The sequence below is a fragment of the Seriola aureovittata genome, chromosome 15 (assembly GCF_021018895.1).
Source record: "Seriola aureovittata isolate HTS-2021-v1 ecotype China chromosome 15, ASM2101889v1, whole genome shotgun sequence".
NCBI classification, from domain to species: domain Eukaryota; kingdom Metazoa; phylum Chordata; class Actinopteri; order Carangiformes; family Carangidae; genus Seriola; species Seriola aureovittata.
This window is the reverse complement of record NC_079378.1, coordinates 23,677,008-23,695,144: the sequence shown is the minus strand read 5'-3', so window position 1 is coordinate 23,695,144 and position 18,137 is coordinate 23,677,008. Positions and strand designations below refer to the sequence as shown.

Sequence of the window (18,137 nt, the reverse complement as noted above, 5' to 3'; positions counted from 1 at the left end):
TTCTTCCACCACTGCACGAAGAAAACATTGTAAAAATCTATTTGGCAGCTTTTTCAAAAACAAGGCTGACGACTGTCAAGATCTCATTTCACTGCATTAATGTTTTATTCTTTGGTTGTGTATGTTTTGGATCCAACCACGAGCCGAACTTCTTGTCTTTGTGTTATTGTTAATTCCGGATGTTTGGTTTAAAAAAAGACAAAGTTGTTATTTTCCTACGTCACTTCAATGCAACAAACCACAACAATGCACTTTCACACTTGACTATCCTGATTGTCTGACTGACGCATTAGGCCACGTCGACAGCTGTTCGCTTTCTATGAGCAGAAGTAAAGATTCACATTGTCTGATTCTCCAGTGTGTCGTTTATTGGACAGATACACAGTCAGCTAACGTTGAGTGCTGCTGGGATTTTGAGAGAAAATGAAAAAGGTTAAGGTCATCTGCAGATCATGAGTCGTACATGGGCAAATGTTTACATCAGAAGATTGTTAAACTGAATCACAGAAAAAGCACCAGAGACACTGTTTCATACATGTTCACACTTCCACATTGGAGACATTGTACAGACACTAACCTCTGCTGTGTTTCTCTAGGTACAAGGAGTTAATGACAGGAAAGACCGCCAGAGAAATCATTGCTATTTTATGGATCCTCTCCTTTGTCATTGGCCTCATCCCTTTCTTTGGCTGGAACCGGAAGCACTTCGGTTGCACGGGGAACAGCTCCAGGACGGACAACACTACAAACACTGGCCTCACGCAGGGGCCGAGCGGCAGAGGGGACTTGCTAAAGAGCTGCAAGCTCCATTGCTTCTTTGAGAGTGTGGTGGACATGGACTACATGGTCTATTTTAATTTCTTTGTCTGTGTGCTGCTGCCGCTGCTCATCATGCTGGGCATCTACCTGAAGATCTTCACTGTGGCCAGGAAGCAGCTGAGACAGATCGAGCTCAAGTGCGTGGGCAACGGGGACAGCCATCACCACGGGCTGCTGCAGAAGGAGATCCGGGCCGCCAAATCCCTCTCCATTATCGTGGGACTGTTCGCTATCTGCTGGCTGCCCGTCCACATCCTCAACTGCCTCACGCTGTTCTACCAGGAGCTGAAGAAGCCGGAGGTCGTCATGTACATGGCCATCATTATGTCTCATGCCAATTCTGCGGTCAACCCCATCATCTACGCCTACCGCATCCAGGACTTCAGGAACACCTTCCGCAAGATCCTGGCCCAGCACTTCCTGTGCCGCAGGGAGGAGCTGTACCTCAGCTCCAACGGCAGCAGACGCAACAGAGACCAAATCCACATGACCATCGACCCTCTGCTATAGAGAGTCGTACTGAGGAGGAGTATTATATGTCAGCTCTGTTGTTTCAGTCTTGAATTTTATTTCCACTGCGGTTTCTAATGTTTACAGAACAAGGGTATGATATGCGAGGATGAACCGATGTTAAACGCGCCTTGAATGTGGACATTTATTTATGAACTGTGTCAAGTATCAGGGGTCGAGCAGTGAAATGTTGTTGTCGTCTTACGTAACTTTTGTATTGTGAAGGATTTTTGATTTAAAAAAAACCTGATGAAGCTAACTGGATTTGTAGGACTGTGAACAGGATCCAAACTTAAACTGCTATTTATCATTCTGAATCCACCCTGTTACAACTCCAGACACTCCTTCTTTGCCCTGCTATTTTATATTGTCAACATTCAGTGCCAGTGTTTATTTATTTATTACAAGACCTTTTCTTTGAGAATGTAAAGATCAAAAAACTTTGTGTGGTGAGATCTGTATTTGTGCACCTAGGAAGGTACAATATTAGTAGTCTACATCCCACATTCATACTCATGATCATCACAGGCTCTATATATAGATTTTCTTTATCTTTTATTTGATTATTAGAGGAGGTATTTTTCATATCAATATCCAAAGTAGGAGACAGATAAGGAGAATACATATCTTTGTAAAACAGAAATGTTCTCGAGCTGCTGCTTCAGTCTTTGCAGGTGTCCCTGCCGCTGCTCTAATAACTCCTCCACAAAACGACGCAGGCGGAGGGAGGCGGCGGTCCACACACAGACACGCCTGCTTATTGAAAATTGCCAAAAACTAAACTAGAAGGGGAAAAATGCAAGAAAAAAAGAAATGCTTTTCCTGTCCCATGAATCATCTCTCAGGGCCACAAGCGTAGACAAAATAATCTCGTGACCTCTGTGGCTGTGATCCAGAGGATGGCGTTCTTGTGGCTCCAACACAAACGGCACGATTTGATTCAGTCACGCAGACTCAGAAATAAGTCGAAGTTTAGAGAAACACACCTGCAGTGGTGCTCCATATCATTCCCGTGTTTCTTCAGACAAAAGCTCAGGAAGTGCTGATTCACCAGAGCGTTTTCAGATGCTTTGTTTTGAGCCAACTGATGACATACTGTAAAAGTAAAAACGCCATTTAAATGATTATGATTATATTAATTATTCCTCATCATCCAGGCTTCTGGTACACATGTATTTTGTGGCTTACATAACACAAAGAATCTGTGCTTTGATTCAGTTAGCTGTACATGAATGTCACTTGCCTTAGGACTCCAGCTGACACCCCCCCCCCCCCGATAGTCTCAGCTGGGATCCTGAGGCTGTTCGTACAGTCAGTCCTCCTGAAGCTGCTGAAGTCACTGACTGAGCTGAGGCAAACTGTTCCCTTTGAGAAAACAGCGCATTTTTAAAAACATACAACACTGAAGACTCATTTAATCACAATGCTAATACTGTAACACTCTTTTCCCCCTCTGTGCTAGCAAAGACATACGACTACGTCCAGAGTCCAAATCTTTTGCTCTCCGCGGTGCTCATACTTTAACATGACAGTCTGAGGGAACACAGCTGCAGCACTGCCTTTCCACTGAGTCAGATCTTCAAGCACCTGATGCTTGGTGTGTTCTCTGCTGCCATGTGGTGGTCAGCCTTGTTGTGAAGGTTCCTGTTGAGCTTCTGAGACTGAAGACAGAGAGCTGATGAATCACAAAAAAAAAAGCTCTGGTGAAATTAATCAGAGCAAAGCAAGAGTATTTTTTATTTTATTTTGGAGTGTTGTAATTTATGTGAAGAAAATGAAAATGAAGGTGTTTTTGTTGAGAGCCATCACTACACAAACGAAAACACATTGCACTGACATTTAAGGTTATTTCCTGTCTTGGTGTGTGCTTCACTGGCGACGGAGAACCATGTTGTGTTGGTGTTTAACAAGCGTTCCTACGTCGAGCGCTTCATTCTCTCCCCTCGTGCTGTTGTGTCCAGTGTCCCACCTCTGATCTAACTTCAAGGGCTACAATACAGGAGTGTGCCGACGGTTTAGTACATTCCAATGGAGACATCTACACTGTAACTGCACTGTAACGTTGTGTTATTGTCTTTGTTGACTGATGTGTAAAAATAAGTACTGTAGGTGTCCGACTTTCTACAAGCTATTGATTGATGTCAAACTATTGCCTTCTTTTGCGATTTTTAAAAAGGTTAAGACGGACAATAACGAGTTGATCTATTTCAACATTCCTGCCTTTCATTCCGAAGTACCTATCTGTCAGTGTGCTATAGTGTCGCTACTAATCAGGAAAAACATCCACTGCGGTCGAGCTGATGTGCAACCTTTCCAGAGGCCATTCTTTCTTTCATTCAACAGAACTACAACTGCAAACTGATACTGCTATTTAACATGATGCAATCTGTATGTATGGTGAATTATTTTGTTAATAAAGGTAATGTTTATATTGTTACAGATCAGTCTTTATTCCTAAAATCTCAATTTGAGATCATACGACAATTCGTGCTTACAAGATGGAAATATGTTCATGTTTTTAGATAAAAATAACCTAAAAATAAAGCAGCACCCTGAGTCAACAGGAGGCGTTTCCTTGGTAACAGATAAAGAACTCCACTAAAGAAAAAATAAATAAAGCAACATCTGGCATCTTTCACAAAGACATGCAAGAGAGGAGGATTCATGGTCGTGCGTCCGTCCTCTTTGCAGCGGCTCAAAATGTGCGTTTGAAATGTGGGCCCTCATTCAGGAGGGTCCATCGTGTCCCCTTGGGGCCAGGTGTGCTGGTCCAGCTGCTGTACGTGGTAGTGGACCTACCTGGGTGTCAGGGTGCTGCTGTCCCACTGAGCAGCTTGGACATCTGCTGATCTGACACGCTCTCCTCCTGCGTTACACCCAGGGCCTGACAAAGGTAGGCAGCCAGGACGTGTTTGCACTGGGAGAAAAGAGCACAGACACTGATTCATGAAATAACCACAGGCACCAAAGTGATTAACGACACGGCCCTAATGGCACTCCACTGATTTAAATTCAAAGATCTCATGTAAACACCAGACTAGAAAGAAGCCGTTTGGTTCTGACCTGCCGGAAATTTTCCACAGACTGATCCTCAGTCTGAGAATATTGGTCACAAACAAATACCAGAACGATTTCCAATATTTATATCAAATTATAAACATGAAATTACAAATAGGAAAGTTGCATGAGTGTGTGTTATTTTTTAAATGGAGTGTTTGTGTGATGAATAAGAAGAAAGTCCAGGCGTTGACGTGTGTGTTGAATGACAAGCAGCCCTGCAGTTGCGTATCTGTGTGCATGTGTCACTGAACCCGCTCCTCTCATTATTATCAATATTAAAATTAATCACTGACTTGTTTTCACCCTCTGCCTGTTCCATGCATTATAAATGAGATTTCCTCCACAGCAGCGCCCGTGGATCAGTGTGTTACATAAACATTAAGACAAAGGACAAAGGTACACAAGTTTGTTTACTAGCTTCTCCTGTCAGCTGAGTTTATGAGCTCATGGCGGCCTGCTGTTGGTGGGCGAGCATCTTTATCTGTCCTCTGACCTCCTTATCAGCAGTGTGAACCTGGTCTGGCCTTATCCAGCCATGCTGGAACCTGCAGGGCCCCTGAGTGAGCACAGTGGCTCCAGCAGGGGAGCACTGCAGAGTGCATGGTCAAACTCAAGAGTCTCCTGAGTGTCGTATAGTTCTGACTTTGGGACCAGAGAGTTACATAAACCTCATCCACCAGAAGTCTCCATTGACTCCAGTGTCATCTGGCTCGCTATTTAAGTAGCCGAAGAGTTTGATGAGGCAGTGAACTGTTTTATGTCTCCGGTGTGTTTTCATGGGGAATGATATCAGCTCCACTCATGGAGAGTCTCTGGCTGCTGCTCTGTTTCTCACACTGATTTTAGCAGCATCCTCCAGGGAAAACGAGTCCCTCTAATACTCAGAGCGGGAGCTGAGGTCGTTTGCTTGTAGATATGTAGTTAAAAACAGCCGGTCAGCGACCGACAAGAACACGGCCACACCACAGTACATCTGTTACACACATTTCAACGTGTTCTTCGTCTCACTTTTGACTGGGCGATGGTTTTCTCCAGGATTTACACGCTGGGCTGACAAGACGCAAAGGCTGTAAATAAGCAACTGTATACGTTATGTGTTCTGACAAAAGTCAAACCCAACAGAGACGTGTATGACTGTTTCATTACCAGTGCAGATATGATCGATAAGAGAACAAACTGGCAAAATTATTTAGAAACTGTCTGATCAAAGGAAAGAACAATATGAGTCAGACCAAGCTTCGGATGTTTGGTTGGTACCAAAAATAGAGTGAGGCTCCATTTTCAGCCCAAACTGAGCGTAACAGTTTGTATGAGACTCACCAGCAGGCCTTCATTTCTGCGGAGCACGGTGTAGGCGAAGGCTGGGCACGGACAATAGTGGCAGGACACAAAGCAAGTGTACAAACGTCCGGAGCCTCCCATTACCTGCAACAGATTCATGCAAAGTACATTCAAATATATAATATAATATAATAATACAACTTGTGTGTGAAAGATCATACACACAGAGACAAGCGTCAGTTGTGTCTTCATGAGGGAGGAGATTCACCAATCAAACATGATCACCAGGCTGTTTGTCCTGGCTGCAGCCGGAGCAGCTGAGGAGCCGTGGAGAGTTAAACTGTGGAAAGGCATGAAGGAAAAACTTTTTACTGTATCACAAATGTCGGACAAGTCCAGACACGGCAGGCTGAGGTGTAACATTTTTCTCAAATGTCACAATCTCTATCTCACCATAAATCCAACTTCATGAAGTATTTACCCACCCTGTGTTTTTTAAATCACGTTGCTTATATTCATGCTACTTTGACTTCCACCAACAGTAAAAAGAAACTAACTCTAACTCACTTAATGTTAAAGTGAAAACAAATCATCTTTTTTCAATTTTCATATAATTTCTATTGGTCTATGTTTTGTGAATTTGAGCCAGTTTGTCCTTAAGTTACACCGCAGAGACAAAAGATAAGCGATGATGTCATCTAGACACAAGCACTGCAGCTGCTCCGCATGTGAAATCAAACCGTTCACACATTACGACAGCAGTCATGGTAATTCACTGAGACATAAGCACATCCTCTGATTCACAGCTGGAAGACATCCATTCATATACTGCGTCACTGTTTCGGTGTCACTACACCAGCTAACGTCACCAGAAGTTATGATGATTGTAAGCTGTGATCTCAAGCCTGCAGAGTCACATGTGAGTCCTTTACACACTGACTTAACTCTGTTCTTTGGACTCATCTTTTAAATGTTTCATAAAAAAGTGACAGAACAGTGGTTCAGTTGAAGGTGAGGTTGCATCAACCTCATCATTTCAAATTAGTTATTTGGAGGGGACGAGATAGAAGCGATGCATTTTTAAACAACCTGTATGTGTCGTCTAATGGCCTTGGCTGACAGCACCGCCTGCCCACAGTGCTGCCGCTCACTCCAGCTATAGACAGTGATTTAAGTCTCGTCCTCATGCACATGACACATGAGGACATTAAGTCAGTGGATTAGTTTGACACTTCACAATAACTAATGCTCCCCAAGATGTGAGAGCAGGCTCCATTACTCTCCGGAGCTCCGATAAATTACCTTTCTCCGTGACCTACTAAAGTAAAAACACCTAATTTGTTCAATGTGACACTTCATTATAAATAAGGCACCAGAGACAATTACATGGGCTTAAAACTCCTCGGTAAAGATGAATAAAGCATCATACACAGCAGGATGGGGACAAAAGCAGGGAAACTGTGAGGACCAAGCCAAGGACCTCTACAGTTTCTAAAGCGCCAAGTTTATTAAAAACCAGCTCACACTCGGGTCCTTTTTGTTGTCTGCTGGCTTCATATATTATGTGGCTCTGCTGCAGTTCACACTGCAAAGCTGGCAGCTAATGTCACCAACAGACACACAAACTGTAGGCTTCCACTGCCTGGCAGGGATCCAGATTTCCTCAACAAACACTATACATCAAGAACTGCCATTCAGTGGCTGCAGATGGAGCAGTGAGAGTTCAAGCCTCAGCAATGCTCTGGCTCCTTCCAGCCTGAAATACTGGCTCTCTGGGGAATACTTCTCGGGAAGCCATTATGAGCAAGAGGACCATTAGTTTGGACGGCCCTCTGTCCACGGGTTTCACACCACAAACAGGGCTTCTAGGAAATTTAAAGTTCTGGGAATACACTGAGATACACAGCCCTTGTATATGTACTGATATGATGTCTTTATCTTGACTTCTGAGGCTTTGGTTGTTTATTCCATTCAAGAACCGACGATTTCCTTCAAGTGCTAAAAAGCTTTCAAGCTTTCTGTTTTCCATTCCAGACAGGAGAATGGTTTGGCAACTAACACTGCTGGAGAAAGGATAAAATAAATTGGAGGGGCTCTGTAGCTGCTGCTCGTCATAACCAGGCGCTCACATCAGCACGTCATCATCTCAACTGCTCCTTTCACCGCCTCACAGACAGCGCACACTTTCTGATCAGAGAAGTCAAAAAAATAATAAAAGTGCTTGTTTTGTTCAACCAAAGACATTCTATTTACAACGATACAAAACAGCACATCCAGTAAATATTTGGCATCTTTGTCTATATCAAATGATTTATCAATTAACAATTAATGTCAGTAAACTACTACAGCTAATTGTTTCAGCACCACTGTCCTCATCAGCAACCCTTAATGTTTTGTTGAGTAAAAGACTCAATGCTGCCACCCACAGAGTGTCCATGTTCATACAGCTGAGTTTCACTACCGATGAGAATGCACTAACTACCTCCATGTCCCAGCAGGCTTTGGTACACCATCCCCTATGAAAAGGTCACTGAGTGTTAGGAATGAGATAAGGTGAAAAGCAGCTAAATGCCAAGATCTCATGAGTTATTCATTCCTTTTGAGGAAAGACGAGACCAAACAACCACGGCAACGTGAGAAAGTCAGTTGTGTCCCATGGAAACAGAATATTAACAGGAAATGACAAAAATGGCAGAACTTGTTAATTTATCAGCTTCTATTTCAGCATCTCTCTGACACAGTGCCCAGTTAGCACTCAAGTCAGTGTACTTCTAGTAAACTCAGTACTACATATGGTCTAAGAACATAGTTCATTTCCAAACACTGGTCTCATCAACTTCCTGAAAGCGTTTAAGAAATCTACTTTTTTATGCTTCTTTTTTCATGATCTGATGAGTGAAATCTGCTTGCTCATCCTCTTCCTGCCTTACAGGAAGTTTGTAAAGACACTTGAAAAGTGGGTGACTAATTGTAGAGAGGTTTATCTTTTAAATTAGCCAGTGGTCCTGCAACTGTTGTCACTGAGATCACTCCTCCAGAGGTTTAATGATGTTCTTCTAACTCTTAGTGCCGTCGCATGCTGCCCATGTATGGTCTGCCCTGAGTGAGAAGACACAGTAACTTCATGAGAAACTTCTCCTTTCCTCAACCTTTGTTTCTTAAAAGTGAGAGATGTCCTGTGATAATATTAAGCCAGAGCCTAAATTATATCTTAATGCCATTTCAACTATGTCCTGGTATTAGGATAGAAAGAGCTTGGTTTGTTTTCAGCAGCTGCCCACTGAAGCACTTACTGTCAAATTCAAGTTGAGAGAAGCAAAGACCAGTGTAAGCTTAATATTTGTGCCAGGGCTTTGAGACAGTCTATGAACAGACGCTGTATAAACTCAAGTCTCACTTAATGTATCTCTAACTGTCAAAACATAAGACAGAACCTGATCGCAGGAGCAACACTCACAGCTGTTTATGTGACAAAATAAACTCAATCTTCAAGATGTATGAGAGAGAGAAAGAAGAAGACTATGTGATTATTAATGTGCGATTCATGTGGTGAAACTTCGCTGTGAAGGCATGCGATTCACTGCACGATGTAAGCTAACGCTACTACTCTCAACAGAGAAGTCTGAACCTGCAGGCTGATGGAAAAAAGGCAGGAATATTCAACTTGGACAAATCTGAGTAACGATTAAGTCTATTACATAACTAATACAGTACATCTGATAGACACACATGACTAATCATCTACTGCAGGGCTTCATTTAAATGAATAGTCAGACATTTTGGGTAATGTGTAATGTGCTTATTCATTTTCTTGCAGAGAGTTTATGAGAATAGAGAATCAATGAGAATTAATAGAATAGAACGACAATAACCTGACTCTGTCTAGAAGTTACCAGCCACCAGATCCAACCAGCACCTCTAAATCTCACAGTTTAACACCTTATACCGTGTTTGTTTAATCTGTACAAAAACCCTCAATACTTGTATGGAATAACAATTTGCTGGGACCAGCTGCCAGGTAAACAGGAATCACCGCCTCTGCCAACCAGCCAAGTTGCAGGAAACACGGTCCCAATCTCTCCTTCCTCAGTTACAATGTTGAATAATGGCCAGGAGTGTTTTTTGCATGTCACAGTGAAGTTCACCTTTGAACTTTTGGATGTAAAATGTGGTCACTTCATCACTTTATCCTATTAGTCATTTGTATTAAATTGTCATAAATTAGCATATGAATTCTTGAGTTATGGCCAAAAAGGTGTTTTGTGAGGTCACTGCGACCTTGACCTTTGACCTGTGACCACCAAAGTCTAATCAGTTCATCATTGAGTCCAACTGGACATTTGTTCCAAATTACAAGGGAGATACTGCGTTCATGAGAATGGGACGGACATACGGACCACCTGAGAACATGATGCCTCCAGCTCTGCCTGTCGCTGGTGCGGAGGCGTAAGAAAGAGAGGAGTCACTTTGCTCACCTGAGAAACTGTCCAGATCATAGCCCAGAACAAAACTGCAACTTGTTGTTTTTACACCTCAGTGTTTGCACAAATTAAACAAAGATTTCATGTGCTAATTAGTAAGCTGGTAGGTAAACTCAATCCGTTTCCACCTGTTTGAGGGCTGCATGCTAAGCTAAGCTAATTGGCTGCTGGCTGTGGCTTCATATTTAAATCACACGGACATGAGAATGGTATCAATCTTCACATCTATGTCTTGGTAAGAAAGTGAATAAATCTAATTTCCAATAGGTTGAACTATTCCTCTAATAATAGTTTTCTCTGACATTAATCTGCAGCTGTGGGTGAGTGACAAACTGAAGTGTTGCAGCGCCACACGTCAACAGTGGAGCGATAAAGCAGAGAAATCTGCAACCTTCCCACAGGTTCAGACCTGTGTCACCTCAACTAGACACTACAGTCAGATAGATACTGTACCAACCTGAAAATTATTATCAGTTCTTCTCAATTTACAAAATAATGCCATGAAAACTTCAAAGTTTGGGATGCAATCAACAATTGTTTACACTGTCAATTAATCTGCAAATTACTTATAAATAAATCCACTATTCATTTAGTAGAAATGTGAAAAAATAAATCAGAAACTGCTTCTTTTGTTCAACCAACAGTTCAAAAACAAAAACATATTTCATTTACTATCACATATGACAAAGACAAGCGGCAAATCCTCATAATCCTCACCCATTGATTAATTACTGCAGCTCAAAATATATGGTCACAACCTCAATTAGAACAAATACAATGTTTTTGGAATCACAGACCTTAATGTATAAAGATCATCAGAAAAATCTAAATATTATATATATATATATCTATAATTATATCTAGATATAAGAGGTCAGAAATAATTGGGAAAACTGACATGTAAAAACAAAGTAAACAGTCTATTGTGGAAGTTTGTTTTCCACTAAGAACAAAAATAGACTCTCTTATTCTGTGCTACATTTGCTCTCATGAAATAAAAAAAAAAAAAAAAACATTTCCCAGAAGAGTGAATAAGAGAGTAAAAATCTATTATTCATTTCCAATACATTCTGCTGGACCACAAATGTCAAACAGCCGTACATGAAATGAGGTGAAACAATTAAGACAGCACCGACTGAGCTGAAAGTGTCCAAACAGTCTTCATTTAGCTGCATTGTATTTTACAGTTCCTTTCATAAAACTGTTTTTGCAGGGGCCTGAAGGAGTTTACAAGAAATTTAGGTCACAATGACCACATCCTTGGTGGACTGCCCTGTTCTCCCACAAGTAATTCTGCATTCTGTACTTTGTACAATATACTTTAAGAACTCAGTCGAGGAGACCACTTGATTAAGTTCCTAATAAGATATATTATATACACTCACCAGCCACTTTATTAGGTACACCTTGCCAGAACTGCCTTAATTCCTCGTGGCATAGATTCAACAAGGTGCTGGAAACATTCCTCAGAGGTTTTGGTCCATATTGACATGACAGCATCAGGCAGCTGCTGCAGATTTGTCGGCTGCACATCCATGATGCGAATCTCCCACTCCACCACAACCCAAAGCTGATCTGTTGGAGTGAGACCTGGTGACTGTGGAGGCCACGGGAGTTCAGTGAACTCATTGTCATGTTCAAGAAACCAGTTTGAGATGATTTGAGCTTTGTGACATGGTGATGTTATCCTGCTGGAAGTAGCCATCAGAAGACGGGTACACTGTGGTCATAGGAGGAAGGACATGGTCAGCAACAATACTCAGGTAGGCTCTGGCGTTTAAACGATGCTCAGTTGGTAGTAAGGGGCCCAAAGTGTGCCAAGAAAATATCCTCCACACCGTTACACCACCACCAGCAGCCTGAACCGTTGATCCGAGGCAGGGTGGATCCATGTTGTCATGTTGCTGATGCAAAATTCTGAGCCTGCCATCTGAATGTTGCAGCAGAAATCGAGACTCATGAGACCAGGCAACGTTTTTCTTCTATAGTTTAGTTTTGGTGAGTCCGGGCGAATTGTAGCCTCAGTTTTCCTGTTCTCAGCTGACAGGAGGGGAACCCGGTGTGTTCTTTTGCTGCTGTCGCCCATCTGCTTCAAGGTTCCACGTGTTGTGTGCTCAGAGATGCTCTCCTGGGTACCTTGGTTGAAACGACTGGTTATGTGAGTTACTGTTGCCGTTCTATCAGCTCCAACCAGTCTGGCCATTCTCCTCTGACATCAACAAGTCATTTTCACCCAGAGAACTGTCGCTCACTGGATATTTTCTCTTTTTCAGACCGTGCTCTTTAAACCCTACAGATGGTTGTGCATGAAAATCCCATTAGATCAGCAGTTTCTGAAATACTCAGACCAGCCCATCTGGCACTAACAACCACGCCACATTCAAAGTCACTTAAATCAACTTTCTTCCTCATTCTGATGCTCGGTTTGAATTTCAGCAGATCGTCTTGACCGTGTCTACATGCCTAAATGCAGTGAGTTGCTGCCATGCGATTGGCCTATTAGATATTTGCGTTAACGAGCATTTGAACATGTGTACCTAATAAAGTGGCCGGTGAGTGAATATGTACCAGATGCATTGACAGAAAATGTGATCTCAGGGAGTCATTTCAAGTATCCGTCTCTCATTGACATTCAGTTGGCAAACAGTAGTGTGTGTGTGTCTGTGTGTGAGTCGTGCTGGGACTTGATACTGGACGCACCACGATGAAAAGGATCCAAGGAGTTATCAGAAGATTAAGATCCAAAGATGGCTCCAAATATCTGAGGCCACTTTCCCAAAACAGAGGTGATGTTTTTTCACTTCTAAACACCCAGAAATGAAAACCGGCAAACTACAAATAATGTATTCAAAATGAGTCACATCAGCTCCTGTCCTTTTGTCGGGATGGACTTCTAACATACTGACGCTGAATAGTGATCTAAAATATTTTGATTCATGAACAAATCTGGTGATTGAGGGGATTTTGACAGAGAAGGGGCTTTAAAGTTGGATGGCCACTGAAAGATGAAGGGATCAAAATTAGATTCTTTACTAGAGGTAACATTACTTACTAAAACAAGGTGCAAGGGAGATCATCACTAACCCTAACCCCTTTGATCTAGTTGTCAAATATATTTAGAAACTTATTAAAAGGATTGTGTGCTGTTTTGGTGAGAAGAACACAGCTGAACCAGGAGTCAGAAAACAGTGGAAACATGCAAACGACTAATTAAAGGGGCAGAAAATCCAGACGTCCAACAGTTTGATTGAGTGGAATGAGAATATTCCTACACACACTAATAATGCAGCTCCTACAAGTTGGAAATTGCCTTGCTGTGAAAGAACGTGGATATAGTTGCAGTAATTTCACGTTAAAATTCAAACCATTCATTTGCAGGATGTAAACTGTGCAGGTCGGATGCTGATTGTGAAAGCTGACGGATACATGACATACCTGGAAAGCCTTACGTCCACTGGGAGAGGACAGACAGGTGACTGATCGCTGGTCGACCAGGTCCAAAGCCTGTAACGCACAAGGCCCGAAGACAAACTTGAGACTGAAAGACACGAGGGGAAAAATGTAAGAGGTGAGGGAAAGACATAAAGACGTCTCCAACATTTTCTGTACTTATGTGCACAACACATTAAAAACAGCATGTTCTGTCAGGATCCCTGTGGAGCTGGTTTGGGGCGACTGTTGGTAGAAGAACCACCTCTGCCTCTCTGTCCTTTTTTCCCTGTATGACTGATGAATCCTCACACAGTGGTGAGTCTAGAGAGAGGCCATTGCTCGTTAGTTTTAGGAGTCTCACGCCATGATATTTAAAACTGATCCTTCAGATGGCAAAAACTATAATTGTTCTTGTGTAGCTGTGCTTTAATTATCTAAATTTACCAGTTCAGACCAAACGAGGACTGAGGGATATATTGAAATCAAAATATGTTACGTTATTATTATTCATTCACTATTATTCTACTATCAATATATCTATATGTATCTATATCACCATATGACAAGAATGCAAAGTACCATGACAGACAATCATATTGATGTTCAATATAATAAACTGTGATCCTCCGTTATGCATTACATCAGGCAAAACTTTGCTAATGTAAAACTAAAACTTGAATGAATCAGTGTGTTAGTTTTTAAATTATATTTTGTTTGTAATCAATAATGTGGAAGTTTTCCCAAGAGGCAAAGATGAGGGAAACTGGGAGATAAATATAAAAATGGATAATGATGTCTGCTTGTGAATTACGAGAAAGTGTGATGAAGAGCCTGTAAATGAGAGTCTTCCTGACGAGCAGGCAGGATGTGGCCATGTTGACCCAGACAGGGAACACCACTACACTCCCGGTAACTCTGATCATTATGCCAGGAACTGTGGCAGCAAAGACACAGAGTGGCATCACAGCACTGTGTCTCAGTGCTACGTCACCTGGCAAATCCAGACTGTAAAAATGCTTCCGTTGTCCTCCTTGGTGCGGTTTGCACACTTTACATCCACTCAGCCTTTAAGCCATGTGCAGAACTTTTCGCTCACATCGTAACTCAGAAAGCCGAAGATAATACACTACCGCTCAAAAGTTTGGGGTCACCCAGACAATTTTGTGTTTTCCATGAAAACGCACGCTTTTATTTATCAAATGAGTTGCAAAATGAATTAACAACAGCTTCGTGGGGTTGAGATCTGGTGACTGCGCTGGCCACTCCATTACAGATAGAATACCAGCTGCCTACTTCTTCCCTAAATAGTTCTTGCATAATTTGGAGGTGTTTACCAGCACCAAACCAACCCCAGACCATCACATTACCTCCACCATGCTTGACAGATGGCGTCAGGCACTTTTCCAGCATCTTTTCAGTTGTTCTGCGTCTCACAAATGTTCTTCTGTGTGATCCAAACACCTCAAACTTCGATTCATCTGTCCATAACACTTTTTTCCAATCTTCCTCTGTCCAATGTCTGTGTTCTTTTGCCCATATTAATCTTTTCCTTTTATTGGCCAGTCTCAGATATGGCTTTTTCTTTGCCACTCTGCCCTTAAGTCCAGGATCCCGGAGTAGCCTCTTCACTGTAGACGTTGACACTGGCGTTTTGTGGGTACTATTTAATGAAGCTGCCGGTTGAGGACCTGTGAGGCGTCTATTTCTCAAACTAGAGACTCTAATGTACTTGTCTTCTTGCTCAGTTGTGCAGCGGGGCCTCCCACTTCTCTTTCTACTCTGGTTAGAGCCTGTTTGTGCTGTTCTCTGAAGGGAGTAGTACACACCGTTGTAAGAAATCTTCAGTTTCTTGGCAATTTCTCGCATGGAATAGCTTTCATTTCTAAGAACAAGAATAGACTGTCGAGTTTCACATGAAATTTCTCTTTTTCTGGCCATTTTGAGAGTTTAATCGAACCCACAAATGTGATGCTCCAGATTCTCAACTAGCTCAAAGGAAGGTCAGTTTTATAGCTTCTCTAACCAGCAAAACTGTTTTCAGCTGTGCTAACATAATTGCACAAGGGTTTTCAAATCCTCCATTAGCCTTCTAACGCAATTAGCAAGCACAATGTACCATTAGAAAACTGGAGTGATGGTTGCTGGAAATGGGCCTCTATATACCTATGTAGATATTGCATTAAAAACCAGATGTTTGCAGCTAGAATAGTCATTTACCACATTAACAATGTATAGAGTGTATTTTCTGATTAGTTTAATGTTATCTTCATTGAAAAAACAGTGCTTTTCTTTCAAAAATAAGACCCCAAACTTTTGAACGGTAGTGTATATTTGTGGAAAGTCATAAAGTTGAAAACTCGAAGAGTGACAGCAAAATAATGTTATTGGTGGCAGAGTTATTGATAAATATCTGTGATGAAAGATAATAAGAAATGGAAATAAGACACTTACGCAATAAGCAGGTCATCAGGAACTGCAAAAGAGAAAAAATAATTGCTTAAAATGTGAATTACACAGATTTAAAGGTGACAAATTTTAAGTTTCAATTGTCTGCAGATAAATTAGGGGGAGAATCCATGATTTATCTGATTTAATGTGTTAAGAGCTGTCCTGTCCAACGAAATAATACAATGATAGTTACATTAATTTCAACCTGTTTTAACATCCTGCTTTTGTGTTGATGCTGTTAAATACACAGACAAAAGCTTAACATTTAACTGCTGTTACACTGCAAAGAAGCATTGCGACAAAAGCACTAAATTTTATGTCATTCTAATCAACAGAAAATTAATCTGCAGATATTTTGATAATCGAGAGATCGCTTAGGTCAATTTTCATGGTTCCAGCTTCTCAATTTGCGGCGTTTTCTTTGTCTCACATTGGCAGAGCAATACACTGGATATGACCTTGAGCTCTGGGAAATTCTGATTGTGGAATTTTTATCTATTTTCTATTTTGTTTTAACAGAGGGCGCAATTAATTCAGAAAATAATCATTGGGCGCACCTTACTCAATAACTCAATACTACTTCACATTTATCTGATGGGTGCAGTTACTAATGGTGTTAGATTTTATAAACAGAAAAAAGGTTTCTTAATCACATATATTGAAATTGTATAGTATTGCTGGTATTACTACTTTTTGGTAAAACATTGGACAACATTTTTGTCTCCCACTAGTGGCTGGAGAGGAAAGCTGAAGGCCCAACAGATGAGGGTTCAAGTTTAATAACTGATAATACGTGCAAAGAAATATGTTGAATGCCTTTGAGTGGCACAGTGTCAACTATTCAAACCCACAGTATTGTTTGGTCCCTCGACATGACTCCAGTGTACACATTAAAGCAGCTCTTCCCTCTCTGAAGCCAAAGCTAAAAATAAGAATGCACTTTTCAGTTTGGTCTTTTAAAAAAGGACCAAGTATAGATAAGCACAACCACTGATTAATGGTAATAAAAGTCCAAGGAGATTTATCAAGCATAATCAGGATTTAGGACTTGGCAGGAGGCAATCCTTGGTGGACAAAATAAACAAAACTTTATTGTAGGTTTTTGGTGGCATAACATTCCCATTCTCAGTCCTGCCAGAGAAAAACTGATCAGAGACAACTGTATTGTCAATAACTGTAATGTTACCTGTTGATCTGAGAGCCTGGTGATGAAGATTGGCTAGTCATGTGTGAATTACATCAGTCTCATTGTGTTGGACATAATACAACAATGGGACATTTTTTGATGGCAGCTAATAACATAAATGGCTCAGCTCCATTGAAATGTCCCAGTAAGCTCGAGTAAGCTAGCATTCACAACAGGCCTTTTCCACAGCGCAGTTCTCAGTAATACAATCTAATGAATTCCATTTGGCTGCTTTTATTTAGGGGTCACTGCTCACTGAGACACTTCATAGATTCCTGAGGTTATTAAGTCAAAATGTTTGCTGTGAAAGAAGGCCTCTACTTGGACCCCGGAAGTGGACACCTAAATGGAAGAGCCATTATTAAAATTATTTACATTTTTCCTACAAAATGTCTGCAGTGAATAAAAGTGTTTCTTTTCAGGTGTCTAGTGTTAACCCCATGTGTTAACCTAGTAACATGAGAAAAAGTGGAAGTGTGTTGCTAGAGCGCCCTCTACCGCCGGATTATTAAACCACACCGTTGTAAAACGCCGGAGTAAAACAAAATATGCCAAATACTGCATTAACATTAACACAACAGCAGCGTTTCATTTATGGAAAAATACTGTAACTATTCATTCCTGACAAAAGTTCAGTTAAAGTCAACTTTTCTCATAAAAACAAGCGATTTTGTCACAGTATGCTATACCCAACTGTTAGCTAGTGATGCTAACCACTTATACATTATAACTGCCCGAGGGCTAACGGTCATATATTTACCGTTTACCGCTCTCGTCTTACTTTGAGACGTTTCCTGGTATGTTTTCTGGATATCTCGGAAAAGTTGTTCAGCCACTGCAGGTAAAAGTGAGGGCATTTCTCACACGGGATGTCTCCTCTACAGGGAACGACCAAAATATTACCACTTCCGACTCGAAGT

General features: G+C 41.4%; 2 protein-coding genes across 4 annotated transcripts in view; one reads left to right on the top strand and one right to left on the bottom strand.

The window, feature by feature from the left end:
- The window catches only part of adora2b (adenosine A2b receptor), a 13,914-nt gene extending 10,148 nt beyond the window's left edge, over nt 1-3,766 (top strand). For both annotated transcript variants that reach the window (XM_056397735.1, XM_056397736.1), the window contains one exon: nt 597-3,766. In XM_056397735.1, coding sequence (XP_056253710.1) covers nt 597-1,329 — 733 coding nt within the window. In that variant the 3' untranslated portion in view covers nt 1,330-3,766. The remainder of the gene's footprint in view (nt 1-596) is intronic.
- Nucleotides 1,866-18,137, bottom strand: zswim7 (zinc finger, SWIM-type containing 7). Of its 2 annotated transcripts, none has more exons than XM_056397741.1 (6): nt 17,978-18,137; nt 16,035-16,056; nt 13,587-13,689; nt 5,710-5,814; nt 4,129-4,246; nt 1,866-3,004 (listed from the first exon to the last, which is right to left on the bottom strand). In XM_056397741.1, exons 1-5 carry the CDS (start codon nt 18,072-18,074, stop codon nt 4,136-4,138), a joined length of 438 nt encoding a protein of 145 aa, XP_056253716.1. In that variant the 5' UTR covers nt 18,075-18,137; the 3' UTR covers nt 1,866-3,004; nt 4,129-4,135. The 2 variants fall into 2 exon arrangements, with proteins under 2 accessions (XP_056253716.1, XP_056253718.1); XM_056397743.1 differs by having other exon boundaries at nt 17,999-18,137.